The sequence below is a fragment of the Pyrgilauda ruficollis genome, unplaced genomic scaffold (assembly GCF_017590135.1).
Source record: "Pyrgilauda ruficollis isolate IOZ18807 unplaced genomic scaffold, ASM1759013v1 scaffold87, whole genome shotgun sequence".
Taxonomy (NCBI): domain Eukaryota; kingdom Metazoa; phylum Chordata; class Aves; order Passeriformes; family Passeridae; genus Pyrgilauda; species Pyrgilauda ruficollis.
In genome coordinates, this window is record NW_024530710.1 from 1,495,664 (window position 1) to 1,515,346 (window position 19,683).

Below are 19,683 nucleotides of genomic sequence, written 5' to 3' on the forward strand. Positions count from 1 at the left end.
TCCCCAGCACATCTGCCTGACACCAGGGCACCACGTGTCTTTGTGCTCTTTGGGTCGTGCTTCTGCTGGGCCTTTTTATGGTGAGGGGCATGGTCCATCCCTTCAGGGTTGGAAGAATCAACCCTAGATCTGTTCCAGGGCAGGAAAGGTTCTGGCTCAGCCCTGGTTAAGACCAAAACTGAAACCCACGTGGGATACAACTATGAACACAGTGTAACACTTTAAAGCAAGGGGAAATGAAGTCTTTTTTGTGTTAGACTGAGCATCTGAAATTGTAAGTATCATTCAGCTCTCCAGAACTCTAGCAGATGGATGAACTGGGAGTGTTTTTTTAAGCCAATGCACATCTCTCCAAGTAAAATGCCACTCTCCATTATTTTGAGTTGGAAGAATAATGAAAGAATCAATCAAATCCTCTAACACTGACAGAAAACAGACAAAAATCCATGAGTCCCTTTGAGGCTCTAAGAGGATTAAACTCCTCAGGCAGGAACTCTTCTATAAGGGTTTGTTTATGGTAAGAAAAAAAGTTTGATAGATGTTCAAAAGGTCAGTTCAAAACAGCAGCCTGAAAAACCTTGTATGTTATCTGACATGAAACAATCCCATTCTTTAGATCTGTGTTAGGATCAACAACCTGAAATGCAATTTTGACTCTGTTACAAGCAAGCCAAGAAGCATCAGTCAAATCCCTTTGGTGCTTAGATCTCTTCACTTCCTTCCATATTCAACTCATTTGTCTCTTTGGTAGGAAACTCCTCAAGGCTGGCATTGTAGGCACACTTACAGAAACAGCTAATAAGTGATTAATGCAACCTGAGTCCACTCAGGGAGCCTTGTGTGGTCCCACTGTGCTGGATCTGTGTGCAGTGATGGAGTTGAGGAGACCCAGGAAGATCCCCTTCCGTCAGCAATGCCTTCTGGGCTGCCAGCACCCCACAGGAGTCTGTACCAGTGCAAAAGCACTGCTGAATTCTGCCCCTCATCCACAGCACAACTGCACTGGACCAGCATCTGATAACATTCCAGGAGCACTGAAGAGATAACTAACTCCTTTTACACAGTGTGGAGTGGGTTCCAAGTTTGGCTAGAGAGGATAACAAATTGAGGAGCATCTGGTGTAATATAAAAGTGAATGTAGCATGAATGGGCCATTTCCTTGTATTTTGCTCAGGTGAGGAAATGTTTTTGGAGAATATAAGGCAGAATTTTCAGGATTTTCAGGGCTGGGTCTCAGGTTATGTTATCCTGATCAGGCATAAAAGAAGTCCCAGAACTTTGTGGGTTGCAATGTATTGTTAAGGTTGTTTTAAGCATTGTGGAGAGCAAAGATTTGTCTGTGCAGCTGGAACATGGTGGTGTTAGCTACTGCAGCATCTGTGTGACATTGACAGGGAATTTCACACTGGATACCCATAATGCTCTAAAGCCCAGAGCTTATGGACATCCATCAGGGAGATGTCCTGGCTGTTATTCTCAGCGTTAATTCCATTTAGGTCTTCCTAGCACATCTGGCTGCTGTACAGGACAAAGATACAAAAAAAAAAAAAAAAAAAAAAAAAATTGATCTGGTTTGAAGGAAAACACAGGAAGTGCTGGGGATTGCCAGAAGAAATCAGGTTAGAAAAGTTCCCCTGTTTTCTGCCACCCTGCTTCTCATTTTAATTGCTTTCCCATTCACAGCATTGAGTCACAGACTGGTTTTGGTTGGAAGGGACCCTTAAAGATCATCTCATCCAGCCTCACTGCCAAACCTCAAGGTTAGTTTGTGTCTTACAGCTGGCCTGAATACCTCAGATGTTATGTGTCCTTCTGGGAAACTGATGTGATCTTTGAGTAAGGTCAGATGATTTCCATGCACTTTAATTTGCATTCTAAATTTTTTTCTCTGCTGTAAATACAATAGCATTATATTTTTGGATATATCTGCATTCCTTGTTCAAGGCAGAGGGTATTGAGCATGAGCAGAGCATCTGATAGCTGTTTATTAGAGGCCCACATGATCTCCTTTTAAAAATGATGCACTGTAGAGGAATGAAAACAGCAGATCTTCCTGCACATTAGCATTCTGTGCTGCTAAAAGACTGAGTACTATTTAAGGGTGTCACAGCAAAGCAAGAAAGAGAGAAAGTGTTCATAGCTACCTAAACAATGATTACACGTAAATGGATCCCTCAGAAAATACTGGAATGATTTCTAATGCTTGTGGTTTTCCTCTGTGTGCAGCATGACAGATTTGCAGATGAATTGGACTGCAACAGTCAGCAGATGTGATTGTTTTCCAGAGCCATTTTTTAAGAAAACCCTACTGAATTCCTCGGATTTTTTTCAAGCACCCTAACTCCAAAAGGAGCTTATTTTGTTTCTTTTTTCCTCCGCCACCCACAACATATTACAGATTTTGGTGTTTATTACCTTATAAATGAAGTGAGATTTAAGAGCACATTGATTTCATGATAGCTTGTTTCAGATAAGCAGGACTGAGCCTGTGTTTGTCCATGGGTATGTTCTGCATGCAGTTTTGCATCCTGTTTCTGTACTTGTGACTCTTTATAACTTCCATCACTTTCATAATAGAATTATAGAATATAGTGAGTTGGAAGGGACCCATCAGGATCATCAAGTCCTGGCCCTGCCCAGGATACCCCAGGAGTCACCCCATGTGCCTGGAAGCTTTGTCCAAACCCTTTTCAAGCTCTGTAAGACTTGGTGCTGTGACCACTGTCCTGGGAAGCCTGTGCCCAACCACCCTCTGGGTGAAGAACCTTTTCCTGATATCCAGCCTAAACCTCCCCTGGCACAGTTTGAGGCCATTCTCTTGGGTCCTGTCCCCGGTCACCAGAGATAAGAGGTCAGTGTCTGCTCCTCCTTTTCCCCTCACAAGGAAGCTGTAACTGCAATGAGGTCTCCCCTCAGTGTCCTGTCCTCCAGGCTGAACAATCCCAGTGACCTCAGCTGCTCCTCATGGTACCAGCTGTCTTAAAAAAAAAAAAAAAAAAAAAAAAAGAAAAAAAAAAGAAAAAAAGAATTTGCACCTAATACTAACAAGGGTTCAGGTAATGTCAAGTGTGGGAAGATTCACATGTTAAAATAATTTCATATAAGTGTCCATACGAGCGTTTCAGCACCAAACTTGGTATGATGCAGCCAATGTTATAACATAACTCAGGAGAGGTATCTGTTATGATCTGCTCTGGAAACAGAGCTCACAGTCCCTAATATGCTTGGGCAGCCACAGCTCGGGGGCTACAGTCCAGCAGAGTACAAGATTCAACATGAAGAATGCCAAGATTAGTCCCTGGAATGGCCTGTCTATACTGGCAGGATGATGATCATGAGGGAAAGTCAACAGCAAAGATCAGATTAGAAGGAGAATTCACAGGGGTGTCTGAGACACCAGTAGCCACTTTATGCTGTTTGTTTTGGAAAACAAAGTCTTAGTTGAGCTGGTTGGTGCTCCAATAAAACTTTGGGCACGTTCATTCCCCCACTTCACATGTCTGTGTCTGAGATTTTCATCAGGAGAGTGGAGACCTGAAGTGATTAAGGAGTCTTCAGACACAGCTGGAAGGAGATGAGTTTCCATGAATGCTTGAAGAAATGCAATATATGTACTCCTGAGGAAAGGATTAGCTGTCTCCTGGTTGGGAGAGAAATTTCAGGACTGGGTAGAGTGACAGGGTTCAAGTCATAGATTAAAATCAAGTGAGGTCAGAAATTAATGCTAATTTTTGGTTGGGTGTCGTGGTTTGACCAGGAAGTGAGGTTTTGGGAAATACACCTTTCATGGGGGCACTGGTACTGTGCCAGAGTCAATCCATGACAGTTGGGTCATAAAATTAATTTGTTTTGATTATCCAGTCCTAGATGTTCACAGTGTAAGACAATAAAAACGGGGGCATAACATGCAGAAGAACTGTGCCCACAGACAATGCCCACAGCCCTGAATACATGATCCCTGCCTTTCCTTGTGGTGGCATTGTGAAAAGGGTACATACAACAGCAACTTTTGTCTGGATTTATCCTGAGCCTGTTACTTGCTGTTATGGGAATCAAAATTAGTAACTCGGTCAGTTGTGTCTGCTTCATCTTTTCCTTCTCTCTGGCCAATAATTCATCCTGCCTGCAGGTGAAAAAAACAGGAATTGCTGTGTCATTTATACTTTTTCATATTTTCATTGTTTCTGAAAAGGAATAAAAAGTGAGCTTCTGCAGCAGAAATACAATCTTATGTTTTCTAGGTAAATTAATCTAAAAAAAAGAGGCTCATGGTTCACCTTGAATTTTTTCAATTATCCAAGACAGAGGAGGTAGAAAAAGTTGTAAATAAAAGATGTTTCTGAAGAAAGGACTTTTTGCATAGTTCAAAAACAATCATAGAAGGGCACAATGGACACAACTTACTCTAGCATGCTGCAGCTTAAACTTCAAGCTTTTTAGAAAGTAATGTCATTATATTCCAGAACATTTATGTGGACACAGCAAAAACATGACTGACAAACCCCTGAGTTGTGCTTGCTGGCATTTCCCACGAGTCATAATGATTTCAGGACACCTATGACAGGCATCTAGCAAAGTGCTTTACTGTTGTCTTGAAGAAGCTGCTTCTCTGCCTCAAAAGAACCAATTAAAATGGTGTAAGATATATTAGGAAAATACTGAACATCAGAACCTATGGGGCAAACTACATAAAGGCAACCAATACAAAGGAATCAAGGCAGGTGACATTTCAGATGCAATTGTTTGCCTACATAATTTAAAAAAATACTTTTTTTTTAACAGTATCTATGGGGCATGATGACACTAAACTGTTCTCCCTCCACTTAGATGCAATTGAAAATGTCTTCCCAAAATCAAACCTTGTGAAATTCTCATTTCATGCCCATGAGCAGATGTTAAGTCTTTAAGAAGTCTGCCCTGCCTTGACACTACCCCTGGTGTGAAACAGCTGTGTAGGCTCAAAGCACTGTTCAAAGGCACTGAACCTGTGCCCCCTTCTCCTGAGACCCCCACAAGAGAACAGGGTGACTGGGCTGTGCTCTGAGGTGAGGCACTACTCATAATTCAGAGCAGCAGAGACTTATTCTGCCTTGCCATTGTGACTTTCCAGTACAAATCTCTCATCTCTGTCACTTGTTGGGAGCTGCTAATCCAAGTGAAATATTAGGAGTTATTCTCATCTTGGTGTCAGAATTAGGTAACTGCATTTTGTGTGGGGAAAGGGAGAAATTCTTCTTGTCAGCCTTTGTGAGAATTTGAGAAATACATCATGCACTGCAGGTTGTAAGAAGGTAATTGGGTTATTTGTAAGGTATTTTACGAGCATTTAATGTGTCTCTTTTTCTTCTTTCCAGACAAGTTCAGAGGTAGCTTTTGCTTTCATTCTTCTTTTAGTGCATCCTGTGTTTTCTGTTCCCAAGAGGCTTTTCTGCATGTAGAATAAAAATGTACAGAAGCCTTGTCAAACTGAGTATCTTACATATCATATGTTTATACAAAAATGATAGGGACACATCATTATAATAATATACTCTTGCAGAAAACCCTCATTTATTGAAGCCAGGGCCACGTTTCTTGTTATAAGGGAAAGTACGAACACCCTCAGCTGGACAAGGTCACACAACACCATAAACACTTCCTGACACCTTACTGAACCCTGTGTGAAAAAACTCTTGTTAAGAAACAAATGCTCTTCCCCAGTGGGTCTCACAGCCTTGCTTAGAACAACTGCAATGGGGAATGATTGCTCTGAGCACAGGGGTAAGGAAGGAAACATGGCAGAGTGAGCAGAAAAGGGGTGGGAATGGTGGAATGCAATTGTGGGAGTAATTCAGTTTCTTTCTTGATGCTTGACTACAGAGTTTTTTGGTAAAATCAATGAAGCTGTTATATAAGTGATTGGGAAGCTAAATAGTTTGGTGTAGTGTCTGCCAGTGAGCTGAGCCACTGGTTTGCAATGCTTCCAGTGCATTCACAAAGGGAGACATATAACAAATTATGTTTTTTCCAGCCTCTGAATCAATGCATGAAATTGTAAAGGTTTTCCGTCCTCATCTTCAGTCAGTTCTTCATCTTCAGTACCAGCAAGAGCTGTGAAACATTCTCAGGACTGAAGATTTTGCCTCATTCTCTTTTGGTTGTTTATCTCAGTGGTGAAGAGATAATGCCAAATTCATTGATATAGAAAACTGAAAGCTTGAAATATCCAGCCTGTCTGTTGGAATTTCACAGATTGTAAAAAACACATTTTTTCCCATCAGTGGACGCAGGCACTTGTATCTGAATAAAGCATAATTTCCACAAAGGTCTCCATAATCTCGTTTTGAACTCCTTAGGAGATAACAGATCCTTTATTTTTCATTGTGTCCTGTTCCAGTGGTTAGGCATATTTGCTGTCAGATGTATGTGCTTTATTTCTAATTTGACCTTGTGTAGCATCCCATCATAATTTTTGTTCTGCTTTTCTTCACTAGATTAAAGAGGTCTCCAAAAACTACTATTTTTGGCCCATGAATGCATTCATACATTGGAATTGAATCAATTAACTCCAGTAAAGCCTTCATTTACATAAGATACACAACTTGACTTAATTTTGTCACTGACCTACCACAGAATTTTTACGAACACATTTTTGACTGTCTTAGGTATCACAAGATCATAGAATCATAGGATGATTTAGGTTGGAAAAGACCTCTAAGATCAACAAGTCCAACCATTTACCCACCACTGCCAACTCCACCATTAAATAATACCCTAAGTTCCACACCTACACCTCTTTTAAATACCCCCAGGGAAGGTCATTCCACCACTTCCCTGGACAGCTTGTTCTAATGCCTGGCTATGCTTTAGGAGAACAATTTTTTTTTCCCAGTATCTAATCTAAACCTCTCCTGGAGCAAGTTGAGGCCATTTCCTCTTGTTCTGTCTCTTGTTACCGACCCCCACCTGGCTGCAGCCTCCTGTCAGGGAGTTGTAGAGAGTGATAAGGTCTGAACCTCATTTTCTCCTGGCTCAGCCAGTTCTCCTGGAACAGCCCCAGCTCCTTCAGCTGCTCCTCATCAGCCTTGTGCTCCAGACTTTTCACCAGCTCCATTGTCCTTCTCTGGACTCTGTCCAAGACCTCAAAGTCTTTCTTTTTATGAGGGACCCAGGGCTCATAAAATGGACTTGTGCAGAAGACAGGTGCCCAAATTTGAAGCTATGGCCTTGAGCAAAGGCAATGATGGCTATTGTTTAGATATAGTGGTTTCTACCTTAAAGAAGAAACTCTGGTTGGATACCAGTCTCTGCTTCAAAGACAGATTAAGAAAGATTTTTGCTATTGTTTTGCTGGCAATTTCTTAACCTTTGGAACAAGGAGCAAAAACAACTTCTTGCTAGAGTATTGATCCTAAGATGAAATACTTTCTGACATCTACCTCAGGTTCATAGAGGCCCTTCTGCTCTAGTCCTCTAGCTCTGAAATTGATGTGAGCAGAAAGATGGGGTGAACTGGTGTCTGACATTGCCTTGCAAACATGCTGTATAGGAAACTTTCAGCCCATAGAGGTGAGGACAGCATAGCTCTGGGAGGGAACTATGGTGGAGATCCACAAGCTGCAATGGGCAGGTGACCTACCTTGTCTGAGAGAGTAAGAGGAGGAAATGTTTTTGCTTAAATTAGGTTTTAAGTATTGGTGAGTTTTTTGTTTCTGAATAAATTTGGAATGGATAAATAAAATGGAAATGATGAGTACTTGGATTTCTCTTTGTTTTGCAGGAAGCAATAAAAAAACCCCAAATGAAACCAGGAATAGAAAAGGATGCTGCTGGAGATGGTTCCATGAAAATTTGCCTGCTAACATCCTTATGGTGGTTTCTGAGAGGTAATGGGTCTTGCCAAGTTAATTGCCAGGAAAAGGGGAGTCCCATGGGGGAGCAGGTGACTGCACACTGCAGTGTCAGCTGTGGCATGTGGGACGTATTCCCTGTGCCCTGATTATCCTGTGAACAGGTCTGGGACTACCAAGCAGCCAAGCATAACAACTTACAGATTATTAGACTGTTAATGAAAAATGAGCTGTAAAGGCAGAGTGTTTATTCACCTTGTGCTATAGACCCTGTAGGATCTTCTTCCCAGCATCATTCAGATGGGAAAAGCACTGAAGAACAGCTCCTAGCTTGTTCAAGCTTCTGGTCTTGCCTTTCTTGGGAACAGGGACACAGGGAATTAATTGGTTCCACTGCAAAACTTGGTCTTATCCATACAGAATCAGCTGACTGAGACAGGGCTGTAACTTCTGACTCCTGGATGGAGCTTTAGAGCATCGATCTGGGTACATCCAAAAGAGGCAATCACTCATCTGAAGCAAATTACTTAGTGATTTATAGAAACTTACAGAACTAAGAGCCTGTCAAAATAGTCTCTGTGTTCAATGATGAATAGGATGAGGCTATTATTTTTTTTTATTATTTTCAGTAACTGATGAGTTAATAAAAAATATACTTAATGTCCTGTAGCTGTAATAATATCCCTTGGAGTACCCTATGTCACTACTGTTGGGAGTAGGTTTTGCAAGCAAAAGTCGTTTCACACATATTTCTTTTAGAACCTTAGATTTTCAGCAAACCAGCTGAGATTGCTTCTTCTTTGTCTCCATGTGGCAACAGTGGTGCATTTTTGTTTTCAGTTAATATTGCAAAGCTGAAGGAGGCACTGGTTTCAGGAACCTCAAAAAGTACATGGACTGTGAAAGAGATGTTCAGCATATAAATATTAAAATAATATTCTGTGATTCTGTGATCTGGAAATATTTCACAACCAGAAAAAACAGAACACCTTGAGGTGAGGGAGATCTGGGTCAGGAGAAGTAGCATGAGATGGCATTTTACAGGAGATTAACCAGCCCTGCATATAGCTGTTGTTTTCACATGAAAGAGCTGAATGAATCAGTCTCTGGTTGGCTCAGTAACTCTGACAGCTATCACACATAGAACAGCTTAGGGGTAAATAGACAGAAAAGAAGAAAATTTTCAGAAAAAAATTGGGTCTTATCTGCTAAAGTTATGTAAACAACGGAAATTTTTTGTTCTTCTGGAAGAGCTAATGAGAGCATTCCTTAAAAACTGCTGTAAGCCTCAAGTGCCTGGAGATATGCATATTGAGTTTTTACCCCTTCCCTCCCATCTGCCAGCTGCTCTGCTGTCATTTTTTTCCCCTCCTCCAGTAAAGCACAGAGCTGGGGAAACCGCAAACCCTGAATGTGTCACTGCACAGAAGAAGAATGATGGGGAGGTTAATAAGTTGACTGTGCAATTATAACACTCACCATGTACCACTGATAATGGTTAATGTGGTTATTTCCCACTCCTCTGATTATTTTTCTGCCTGTTTTTCAAGTCAGCTGGGGAGCCAGGCTCTGCTCCCTGCCTTGCTGCTCCACTGTGGGCAGCCCCAGGACACTTGGCTATCAGGCACTTTGCTCTGCTGGGTGTTTGTATAAACTCCTTGACTCCCAGTGCACTCAGGAAAGGCAACTGAAGTTCTGCTAATGAGAAAAGGATTGGATTAGATTTTCTTTTTTTAATTGCTGTGCTTTTCCAAATGTGAAAACAACTGTGAAATTATCAGGAATGGATTAAAGCTGAGGAGAGTGAATGATTTTTCCCTTTGTGTTTTAAAGCTATTTTTTTAATTTTTTTTTTTTTTTTTTTTGTTAGCACACAGTTCTAAATGATACACACCTGTCACATTGTTCTCAGTAGAGTTAAACTCAGTGGTTTGAATCTTAATGTGAGCCAAGAGTAGATACCTTGACTGGTATTGGTACCTAACTGTGAATTTTTAAATATACATGATAAAAATTGGTGAATGACATAAATTAATTAGCACAAAATCTCCTTCACTGCCCTTCAAACAAACTCTTGCTACAGGTATAACTTTTTTTCTAGAATATAGGCGTGATGTTTACAAAAATACACTTGTAGCACTACAAAGTAATGATTTTGGTACAGAACTGTTGTCCATTGTCAATAGTCCATCTACTTTAATGATTGAGTACTTCAAAGCTGCCCTTGATGCAGTTGATTGTATGTTGCTTTTCAGAGAAGAAAGCTGTGGTTTTCAGACTGTTTGTTTAGAAATCATTTAAGAGCTCCTGACATGGAGCTTGTGAGAGGAACTGAGATACAAATTTCTGAGGAATCAGCCTGCTACTCTTTCTGTGTAGATCACATTTGTAGAAAGGAATAAGGTGACATCAAAGAGTATAGTCAAAGTTTGCCAAGGCTTTCTTCTCCTATTAGGGAAAATCTATGAAAGCCCTCAATATTTGCTAGCCTCTTTGGCTGAAGAGTTATGATATCAAGGCAATTTGCTTTTATTAACCCAGGCATCCCTGTTTCAAGGGGTAATTACTTGATGTTTGGTTTATAGGTCCTTGTATGAGCAATTCTATCCTTTATGAACAAGAAACCCTGAAGATGGTTGTGAGGGAAAGCTGAATGCACTAACAGTACCATAAAGTCTTGGAGTACAACAAGCTGACTGAGACCATAAATAATAGCTGTGCTCCACAGAAAACAGATGCTACAATGAGAAATAACATTGCTGAACCTATAAGGTCACCACATTTGAAAAGGAACAAACAGTGCAATTGCTGGGGTGACAAATAGCCAGCAAGTGTAGAAAAATAGTCTCATGAAGAGATCCACCTGCTACAGTAACAAGTGAAATTCCTCACTAAATAATTGCTCATGGCAATGAGCTGATTTAACAGTAATGAGCTGACTTAGCAAACTTTTTATCTGGTCAACATGGACTCAGGCTTCAGTAGCCAGTGATTTTTCTTGGGAATGCAGTTATGCTAATGGGGATTTTGAGAGGGATTACAGAGAAAGACATCCGTGTCTCTGATAAGAAGCAGGAAATTTGGGCCTGTGCTAAGAAGCAGTGAAGTTGCCCTCATAACTCCAGTCTACAACCCTGTTATCCAGTTAGCATCTTCCACTCACTGTGAATTGTCATTATAGAGGTGGTGAGAATTAGAAATCAGTTCAGCTGAGCTATTAGCATGAATTAAATATTTAGAGGACCAGGAGAAGTGAACCCATCCAGCACAGAAAAAAAAAAAAAAAAAAAAAACCTGTTAAGAAGAGGGCAGCTGTTAATCAACTATTTAAAACAGCCAAAGCTTCCTTATTTTATGCCTGAAATACTACTGTAGATAGATGTCATAAATTCCATGTCTTCATCTCCTACAGTATCAGCACTTGCCTAGGTGAGCTGAAGGGTTTGACATTCCATGCATGGCATAAAAGTGATATTTGTGAGGACTAAAAGGAGAAATACATTTGGAAGAGCTCAGTTACTGGTAGAAACATTACTGGATATAACATTTCAGACCACTCATTGCTTTCTCTCTTCAGACCCACTATTCAGTGATACAACTTTCTGTGGAATTTACTTGTCTATCTTTCTTATTTTCTAGTTCAGAATATGGCACTTCATTGATAAAACATTGCCCTAAAACCCATTCATTGGGTCACTTTATAATGAAATGTATTGATTTTTATCTCATTACAATGAAGCACTTTCATGTTTTGGTATTTTTTGCTAGTAAACAGTAGCATCTTCTAAAATGTGTTAGTCAGGATGTTCTAGCCAAATTAGCCATCTTCTAAAAATGAGGCTAATCCAGCAGCAGCGGTCCTAAGAATCCCCAGTTTTTATTAAGGGCCAGGTAACAGCAGCCTGCAAAAAGCAAGACTGTATTTACAAAGAATTTGTATGTTGCACTGAACTGTTTGAGTGTGATTCATCTGGGGATTGCTGTGTGATTATAGGTTCTGCTCTTCCATCTGAGATTTACTTTAAAGATAGTATTTACTGAAACAAACCCAGCTCCTTTGAGAACAAACTCGATGAGTGGTTTCATGCACTTTACAGCCTGGTGCGAATCATGGCATGGGTGCATAAACCTGGGCAATATATTTACTCTTTCCAAATTGAAGTTGATTAGCCAGTCCCCAAAAAGTTAACCTCCTTTTGATGCAGGGCTTGTAGCACTGAGATGTGCTCTTGTAGCATCTCGTAGGACTGTCTGTGCTGGCACACAAATAATTTAGAGTATTCTCAGTCTTGGCTTCCCCTCATCTTGGGGAAGCTGAGTGGGAGCTTAGCAGTGAGTTTTGTCTCCTGCTGTACTTCAACATGCACTCATTTTACAGCCTCAGAAAACCCTTGTTTTGGTGACAACTCAGACTAGTGACAGGGTTAAGAGAAAGGCTCTGGAAAACAACATCAGAGAATCTGATTCGTTTCTTGGCTGTACAATTGATTCAGCAGCAGGCTCCAGACATGTCACTCAAGGTGTATCTCTGTTGTCTGTTTGTCTGTGTGACAGTCAAGACACCACAGTGTGTTTGAGCCCTCCAAACAGGACTGATGGCTGTGACATAGTGCCCACAGGAGAGCCTTGACCCCCTGCCTTGGGTGCAAGAGGGTGGACACCAATACACAGTTTATCTACAGTGCAGTCACCCAACTGTGAGGAGGATGCCTTAGTCCATTTTAAGAGTGAAATCAATGGAATCACTGTGTTTAGGACAAGATTCATCCCTTCTGTCTTCCAGATCCTCATACCTGGGAGGATGACACACCTTGAAATCCTTCAGCTATATTGTCAATATTTTTCCTGTAGTTATGGGAATGAAGCAACGACCTTAGATTGTATAAATCTACTTGAAGGCAAGTAAAGGTGAGAAGAACCTACTCACTTTTGTTTTGCTTTCATCTGAAAAATGTGGACAGTATTTCCTCCTTTTGCCATTGTTAACTCCCTGCACAATTCATGTTCTAAATCCCTCCAGTCAGGGGTTTATTTTTTGCCCCTTTCTGCAGGTAGATAATACAGTTGAGTGGTGGTCTACACCTACTGTGTCTGGATGTTCAGAGGTTAACCACAGCTGGTTGGGGAGAGATGCTGGCACTATTTGTTAAAATATAGGAATTTGGATCTCATCAAAATGCCACACCAGTAAAAAAAAGAAAATCACACTCCTTCTAAAAAAAATTAAACCCTTTTTATTTGTATATTTATTTTTATATATAAAAGAAATACAAAAACAACCCCACAAACAATGCTGATTATGGCAATTCAGTTTTGTCAGCCCCCTCTGCTTGGGCTGCTGCCTCAGATCCACCGGGAGTGAGCAAAGTCCTCCGGTTGTAATGTCCTTTTATGATTCCAGAGTTATTGTTCTCATTAAGAATTTGTTTCTGTTTTTGCCTGTTAAGAGACTGTACAAGTCCTAATACAACAGCTGCTAATGAATACTGTCCAGTCAGTTTTCTTGGTTGTAAGATTAGAGGATTTGGTTGAACTCTTCCTAGAAGAAAATATGTTTTGATTTTTCCTTCCTGTTCACTGATACCTTTGACATAAATTTCTCCGCGGTAGTCGAAGGCAAATCCCCGGTCCTTCAGGATCAGATACGTTTCTTCAGGCACTTGTATTCTGTCACTAACACCTGTGCTGTCCATTCGACTTGCCAAATTCACTGTTTTGCCCCAGATATCGTACTGGGGTTTCTTAGCACCGATAACTCCTGCCACGACAGAGCCATGGCTAATCCCTAATGAAAAAAAAAAAAAAAGAAAGAAAAAAAAGAGAAGATAAACTGTATACAATAATGACTAAAATCCATATTTGCACTTAAGAACCAGATGAAGCCTGGTTGAGATACACTTATCTCCAGGCTTAAGAAAGAGGTGCATATTTAAAGAAATTAAACAAAAAAAAATCCGGAAAAGCTAGAAAACTTGAAAACTGATATCAAAAATTTTACTTTATGGAAGACCTTTGTCAGCGGAATCACAATACTTTTGTGTCATCTGTATTCTGCACATTGTTGCCAAAGCTCCTGAAAACTTATTCTCAGACAATAGGAAAGATTTTTGGAACTACGCTTGTTGAGGGTGACCTTGTTAGTGCTATAGTCAAGAAATTGCATTCTTATGTTCTGTGAAGTGAAAATATTAAAGCATTCTGTGAAGCTATTGAAAGACTGAATTTTGTAAGATTGTTGCATAAAAAGACAAGCAATATCTGTTGTTTTGGGTTTTTTTTAGAATAGTGATTTAAGAATAATTTTAGTAGAATGCAAAATATCTTTTGGAAAAAGATTTTAGTTTCTTAGCAGTTTTTAAAACAGATTTTTAAAATGGTGATAGAAATATTATCAAATATTCTTGCATTCAGACTATGAAATCTTTACATGTGATCCACACTTACTGAATGTGAATACCTGTTCCTTGAGAAATCTTGGGAACTATGAGTTTTGCATTCAAAACTTAGGAAGTGCAGGTCAGATAGTGATGCTCTGACCCTCTGTCCTGTGATTAATGAATATTCCTCAGTTTTTCTATGGAAGGGTTATCTATAAAGACACATCCCTTCCAGGTGATTTTTTTTTTTTTTTTTTTTTTTTTTTGGTCAGCAGGAGAAGTCATTAAATTTATTCCTGCTATATGCCATATATTCAGGCCTCTTTTTTATGTCCTATCCCACTAGCCATGTAGGATGTTCCATCCAGAACAATTGCTTACTCATCCCAGCAATTCAGAGCTGCTGCCACTGGGCAGGTCAGAGACGGAATTCAATTTTTATGCAAAACAGAAGTACTACTCCCAGGCTTTAGGAGAAACTTCTTTTTTTACTGAAGAAGAATATTATGCAGGGAGATTAATTAGAGACTGTGTGAGTATCAGTCTTGCGGCTGGATCTAGGTTGTCCTGTTCACTTTCTGTGTTATATCTATGGATTCTTAATACCAGGCTTACTAAAGACAGTAAACTTATTGTGTTCCCCATTCACAATTCACTGAAATGTTGAACTCCTGCAATCCCCAAATCAGGGCCTATATTCTGCAAATGGAGTATTTAATATTTCTGACTTTGCCTGGGATGAAGTCAATTTGAAAACAGAGGATACAGTATTTGGACTCTTCTAAGTTGTGCATGTCCTTGCAATGTTACTGCACTCAGTGGAGTCACATCCTTGCAGACAAAACCCCATTTTAACTCTGGTGTTTGAACCACGCTTACCAATCCGGAGTTCAAAGTTGTTGAAGGAATGTTTGTTGATCTCCTGTATGCTTTCATTCAGAGCTATGGAGAAGTCAGCCAGGGCACACAAGTGTCCCCATTTGTCTTCACATTGCTGAGGAAAAAGTTATACACCAATGTGTTAGTGAAGTTTTTCATTTGCCCAGCGGCTACCCATCCCTACAAGTACCAAGGGTTTGCATTTGGAATCTAGCCTCAATATTCTAGATGAAAGAGAAGTACACTGCTGTTAATGGTAGTGCTTCCCATTATGTTGTACTTGTGCAACTGGATAGAGAGCAGCTTAAAGGGCCAGAGAAAGTAACTTTCTGTCAGCAATCTGACAGGCAATGATCAGAATTAACAAGGCATGTGAAACATGTCTAAGGCTGAGAAAGAAGGTATAGAGAGGATTGAGTTTGCTCAGACTCAAGGGTCAAATTCTAGTGAGAACAAGGGATGACCCACATAAGCACGAAGTAGCATGAAAGAAGTGAAGGATGTGTAATTCTCCTTTGCTGAAACTGTCACCCAGGAAAAGCGTCAATTCAAGTGTTCTCAGAGGTGTAATGACGACAGGAACAACAGGGAAAACCAAGCAATCTGGGGTTGGTTAAGGGAGAGAGAAAAGGCTCTTCTGTAGCTCATTAATTGCCTTTGCTTAGGGCAGGCAAGTCACTCCCTGCTCCTTCCCTTCCATTTCCATTCCTACAAAGCTGTCAATATAGAGATGGGGAACAGCAGTAAGTTTTAGTCTTCCCAGAACACCAACAGAACAGGTGACTGTGGCTTTGGCCCAATGATTGTATGATGTCTTCTCATCTGTTCTGAAGCAAGGCCAATTCCTTCTTCAAATTTCCAGTTCAGAGTACAAAGGATTGTAGTCTCTCCCTGGGTGATGCAGTCCAGCCCTTTGCAGTTTTCATCATCCTATGTGTTTAATACTGAACATGAATATCTCCTTGGCATCACCCTGCTCTGTTCACACCATGCTTGGTCCTTATCCTTAACTGGCTCTGTTCTCAGCCTGCCAACCTCCCTCAGCAGCCTGCACCTCTTAGGTGCTGACAAGGTGGCAGACATGTATGTATGACAAGTATATTTAAAACATCCATTAAAATTCCATTAAGCTATTATAGTTCAAGAAAAAAGATGAGTTAATTAGTCTTGGAAAGGCAATGAAGCTTTTCTCCCCTTGAATTTTTACTCCCATCAAGAGTTAAAGGAAGTGATTAGGAGCTGTGTAGCTATAACCAACTGTCTCCCTGGTGTTCTATCCTTCTTTGCTCATGTCTACACAGAAGCATTTTGACAATCAAAAATCCCATGCATATCTAGTTTTATGGATTTCTAGCTGTCAGCATCACTTCTTACCCTGTAGGTGGGAGATGCTCAGCTAGTTACACTCCACGAGTTTTATAATGTATTCTTGACAAACAGTGGAAATTTTATGGTTTATAAAGCTTATGATAATCTGGCTGCTGCTTTTCAGAAGTTGTGATCAACTTGGGCAAATCTGATTCCCAGCCTGTGACCAGCTAGGAGCATTGCACCCCTTTTGTGCTGCTCTTCCGGGGGACTGGCACCAGTTGCCAAAAAAACAGATTTCAGCAACAGACGACTTCTCACTGGATGTATTTTAGAGCCTTAACTAATTTGTTTCCAGGCAAATTCTTGGGTGGAATTATGAATGGATTTCTCTCATCTGACTTATGGGAGGTTTATGGCTGTGACTCTGTGTGTCCTCTGTGACTATTTATCCCCTCAGCTTGGTTTGGTTCTTCAGCTGAACCAATGACCTGCTTTCTTTTTGTTGGGTAGTTATCATGCTGTCTGTAGACATTCTGTATCAAAAAGAGTATAAATGCAGCATGAGTATGCTTACACTTGCATAAGTGTGCTGTCAGTTAATAGATCCTCTCTCTTCATCAGTTATTGGAGGCTGTCAGTCAGGTTCCTCTCTGAGTTACTGAGGTGGCTTTAGAGTATGCCTGAAGATATAGATAGACCTGATCTAGATTCACATTGGTGTGACTAAAAGAATTTCTTTTTTCTCCTATAAACCTAAATTTGAGGAAAGAATCCATATGGTTCTTGTTCCAAGCACAAGATGGCATTTCAATTCATCAAGAAGTGCAACTGCTGTCTGCCAGAAGCCCCAAATGTCTATTTTATTTTAGCAAAACAAGTTTTATGAACAACATAAAGATAACACTTATATTTTTGAATATGAATGGTCAGAATAATCACAAGCTTTTCTTCTTAAAGAAAATTATCCTCTTACCTGTTTTTCAGGTGACAGTCCTGACACAGCCATATACGTGCTGCCAATTGTTTTAATTTTTTCAATATCTTGAAATCTCTCTTCACCTAGTAACTAATACATATGTAAAAAGAAAAATACTGTTACTTCTGTAATTCCTAACACAAAATGCTTCTAAAGATGTGAGAATGTATCTTTACACTTTACAGTCCATCATGACACACAATTTATTCTGGGTCTTGGGGAACTGATCTGGAACTCTGGAACATCATATTCTCACTGAGTGCATGCAAGATAATTTGGCTGTTTGGTAATTTCCACAATGGGTAATATAAGACATGCATACTCCAGCCTAAGAGAAATGCATCCAAGTCCTGCATTTCCTGAGGTATGATCACTGAATATTAGTGAAGAAAAACTCTCTGTGTATGTATGTATGAGTAGAAGACTTGATCACTTAAAAGTGTTCCTAAAACTCTACTGGAGGAACTGTTTGCAACGTAAGTGCTGCTGCAGCAACAATTATGGTGACGAGAGCAATATTCAAGACCAGGCTGGTTGGGGCTCTGAGCAACCTGGCCCAGTGGAAGGTGTCCCTGACCATGGCAGGGGGTTTGGAATGATGTGATCTTCCAACCCAAACCATTCTATATGCAGAGTGGATGGAGGTACATGCCTCCAAAGAAACCCTGTAAGACACCAAGTCCTCTTATATCCCCTGCTTCCCCCTACTTAGGATTAGACTGGACACCAGCATGTCCATAGGTTCACTCAATATATACATTTATGTATTTTCCCCTTCTAACAAAAAATTCCAAGAACCAATGGGGAATGGTAAATCCCTGTATGTATTTGGGATTTGCTATAGCTATGGGTGTTAAAAACCTTGTCAGATTGAGAATCTGGAAGAGGAAGAAAAAATTCAGTTGAGTGACTAAAGCACTGAATGAAGTGGGAGTGAAAGTGTTTGGTCCCTATTCCAAGTCCATATTTATGGTTCAACTTAAGGCTTTCCATGAAATAGAAGCCAGAGCTTTACATTCCTTGAAAGACCTTAACAGAGTTCAGGATGTGGATTTTATCAGTGACAACAGAGTGTGGGATATGGGCATTAATCACCTTATCACAGGAAAATGTTTGCTGCTGGTGTTAATGCCAAATACCTTGTGAAAATTTGTGATAAGCTGTATGGTATCTAATAAATTTAGGGATCAATATAGTTACAAAGTCATGGGAGGAAAAAAAGTTTGAGATAGCTTTTCATCAGGAAAAGGAATCTCAAACTTTCTATTCTAAAGGCTCAATTTTGTCAGGGTTTAAGTGGAAAAAAGTAGTTTTGTGGTCAAGCAAAAATATAACAAAATATTTTTCCCCTTTCTTTTTCTACATTGTGCATTCTGTTTTCTATCTTGTGGGTTGGAATTTCCTGTCCACTAAAGGGATTATTTCATTCAGAGGGAGAAACATACCAAAGGCATAACATGAAATATCCCCTGCCACTGAAGCAAGCCCAGCGCCGGGGCCTCGGGAGCGTTGCTCTGGTGTGCAGATATGGCACCATCTGTCCCTAATGGGAGGCTGCACAGCATTCCACGCAGGGAATACGAAGCCATATGGTTAATGGCTCCTGTCCAAGCCAGGGAAGTCCAAAGACTTGACCTGCTTCTCATTTTTCTTCAAACTGCCAGAACAGCCCATTGTGTACCTTTCCCTCTCACAAGGGCAGCTCTTCCAACTGCTCTCTTAAAGAAAAAATTGTTCCTTGTAGCTCTGCCTCTGTGAGCAGTCTGAGAACACCATGTGTTTGAGCAAGGGGAGAAAATGGTCTTGCTTCAAAACAGTCCATATTTTTGTTTCCAGATGGTTGCTGGAAGCAACAGCAAATAGCACTAATTTAAAACATATAATAAATATCTAAAATTACCCTTTTTAGGAAAGGAAAAAACATTGGCTATGATACAATTTAGAAAAAATTATTCCAAGTTATGGGTTTTTTCCTCATTCATTATTGTTTTCAAATCTCCTGTTTGCTTCTTTTTTCCCCTGCTTTATATGGTCTGTTCAATAGATTCTTTCCTTCTTCAAATAATGGTCTATTTACTAATTACTTTCTTCACAGTATGACAAGATGATGGATTTTGATATTGGAGAAAAATATTCCAACTCAGTCCTAAATCAGCTGCCATTTGTAAAAACATTTTAAATAGACTGCTAATTTAACATGATAGTCCAGGGTCACGTTTTCAAACACTAGAATGTGGTTTGTATCTAAAAAGAAACTAGTGGCTTGATGCTGCAGTTCACGTACAGCCAAGGTTGTGTGGATGTCAGACCA

The 19,683-nt window shown here is 40.1% G+C and overlaps 1 protein-coding gene across 1 annotated transcript in view; it reads right to left on the minus strand.

The window, feature by feature from the left end:
* Window positions 1-13,126: 13,126 nt before the first annotated feature.
* Window positions 13,127-19,683, minus strand: part of ADCY8 (adenylate cyclase 8) — a 116,411-nt gene continuing 109,854 nt past the window's right edge. Inside the window, 3 exon segments of the mRNA XM_041488084.1 lie at window positions 13,127-13,614; window positions 15,086-15,200; window positions 17,370-17,462. Of these exon segments, the coding sequence (XP_041344018.1) occupies window positions 13,127-13,614; window positions 15,086-15,200; window positions 17,370-17,462 (696 nt within the window).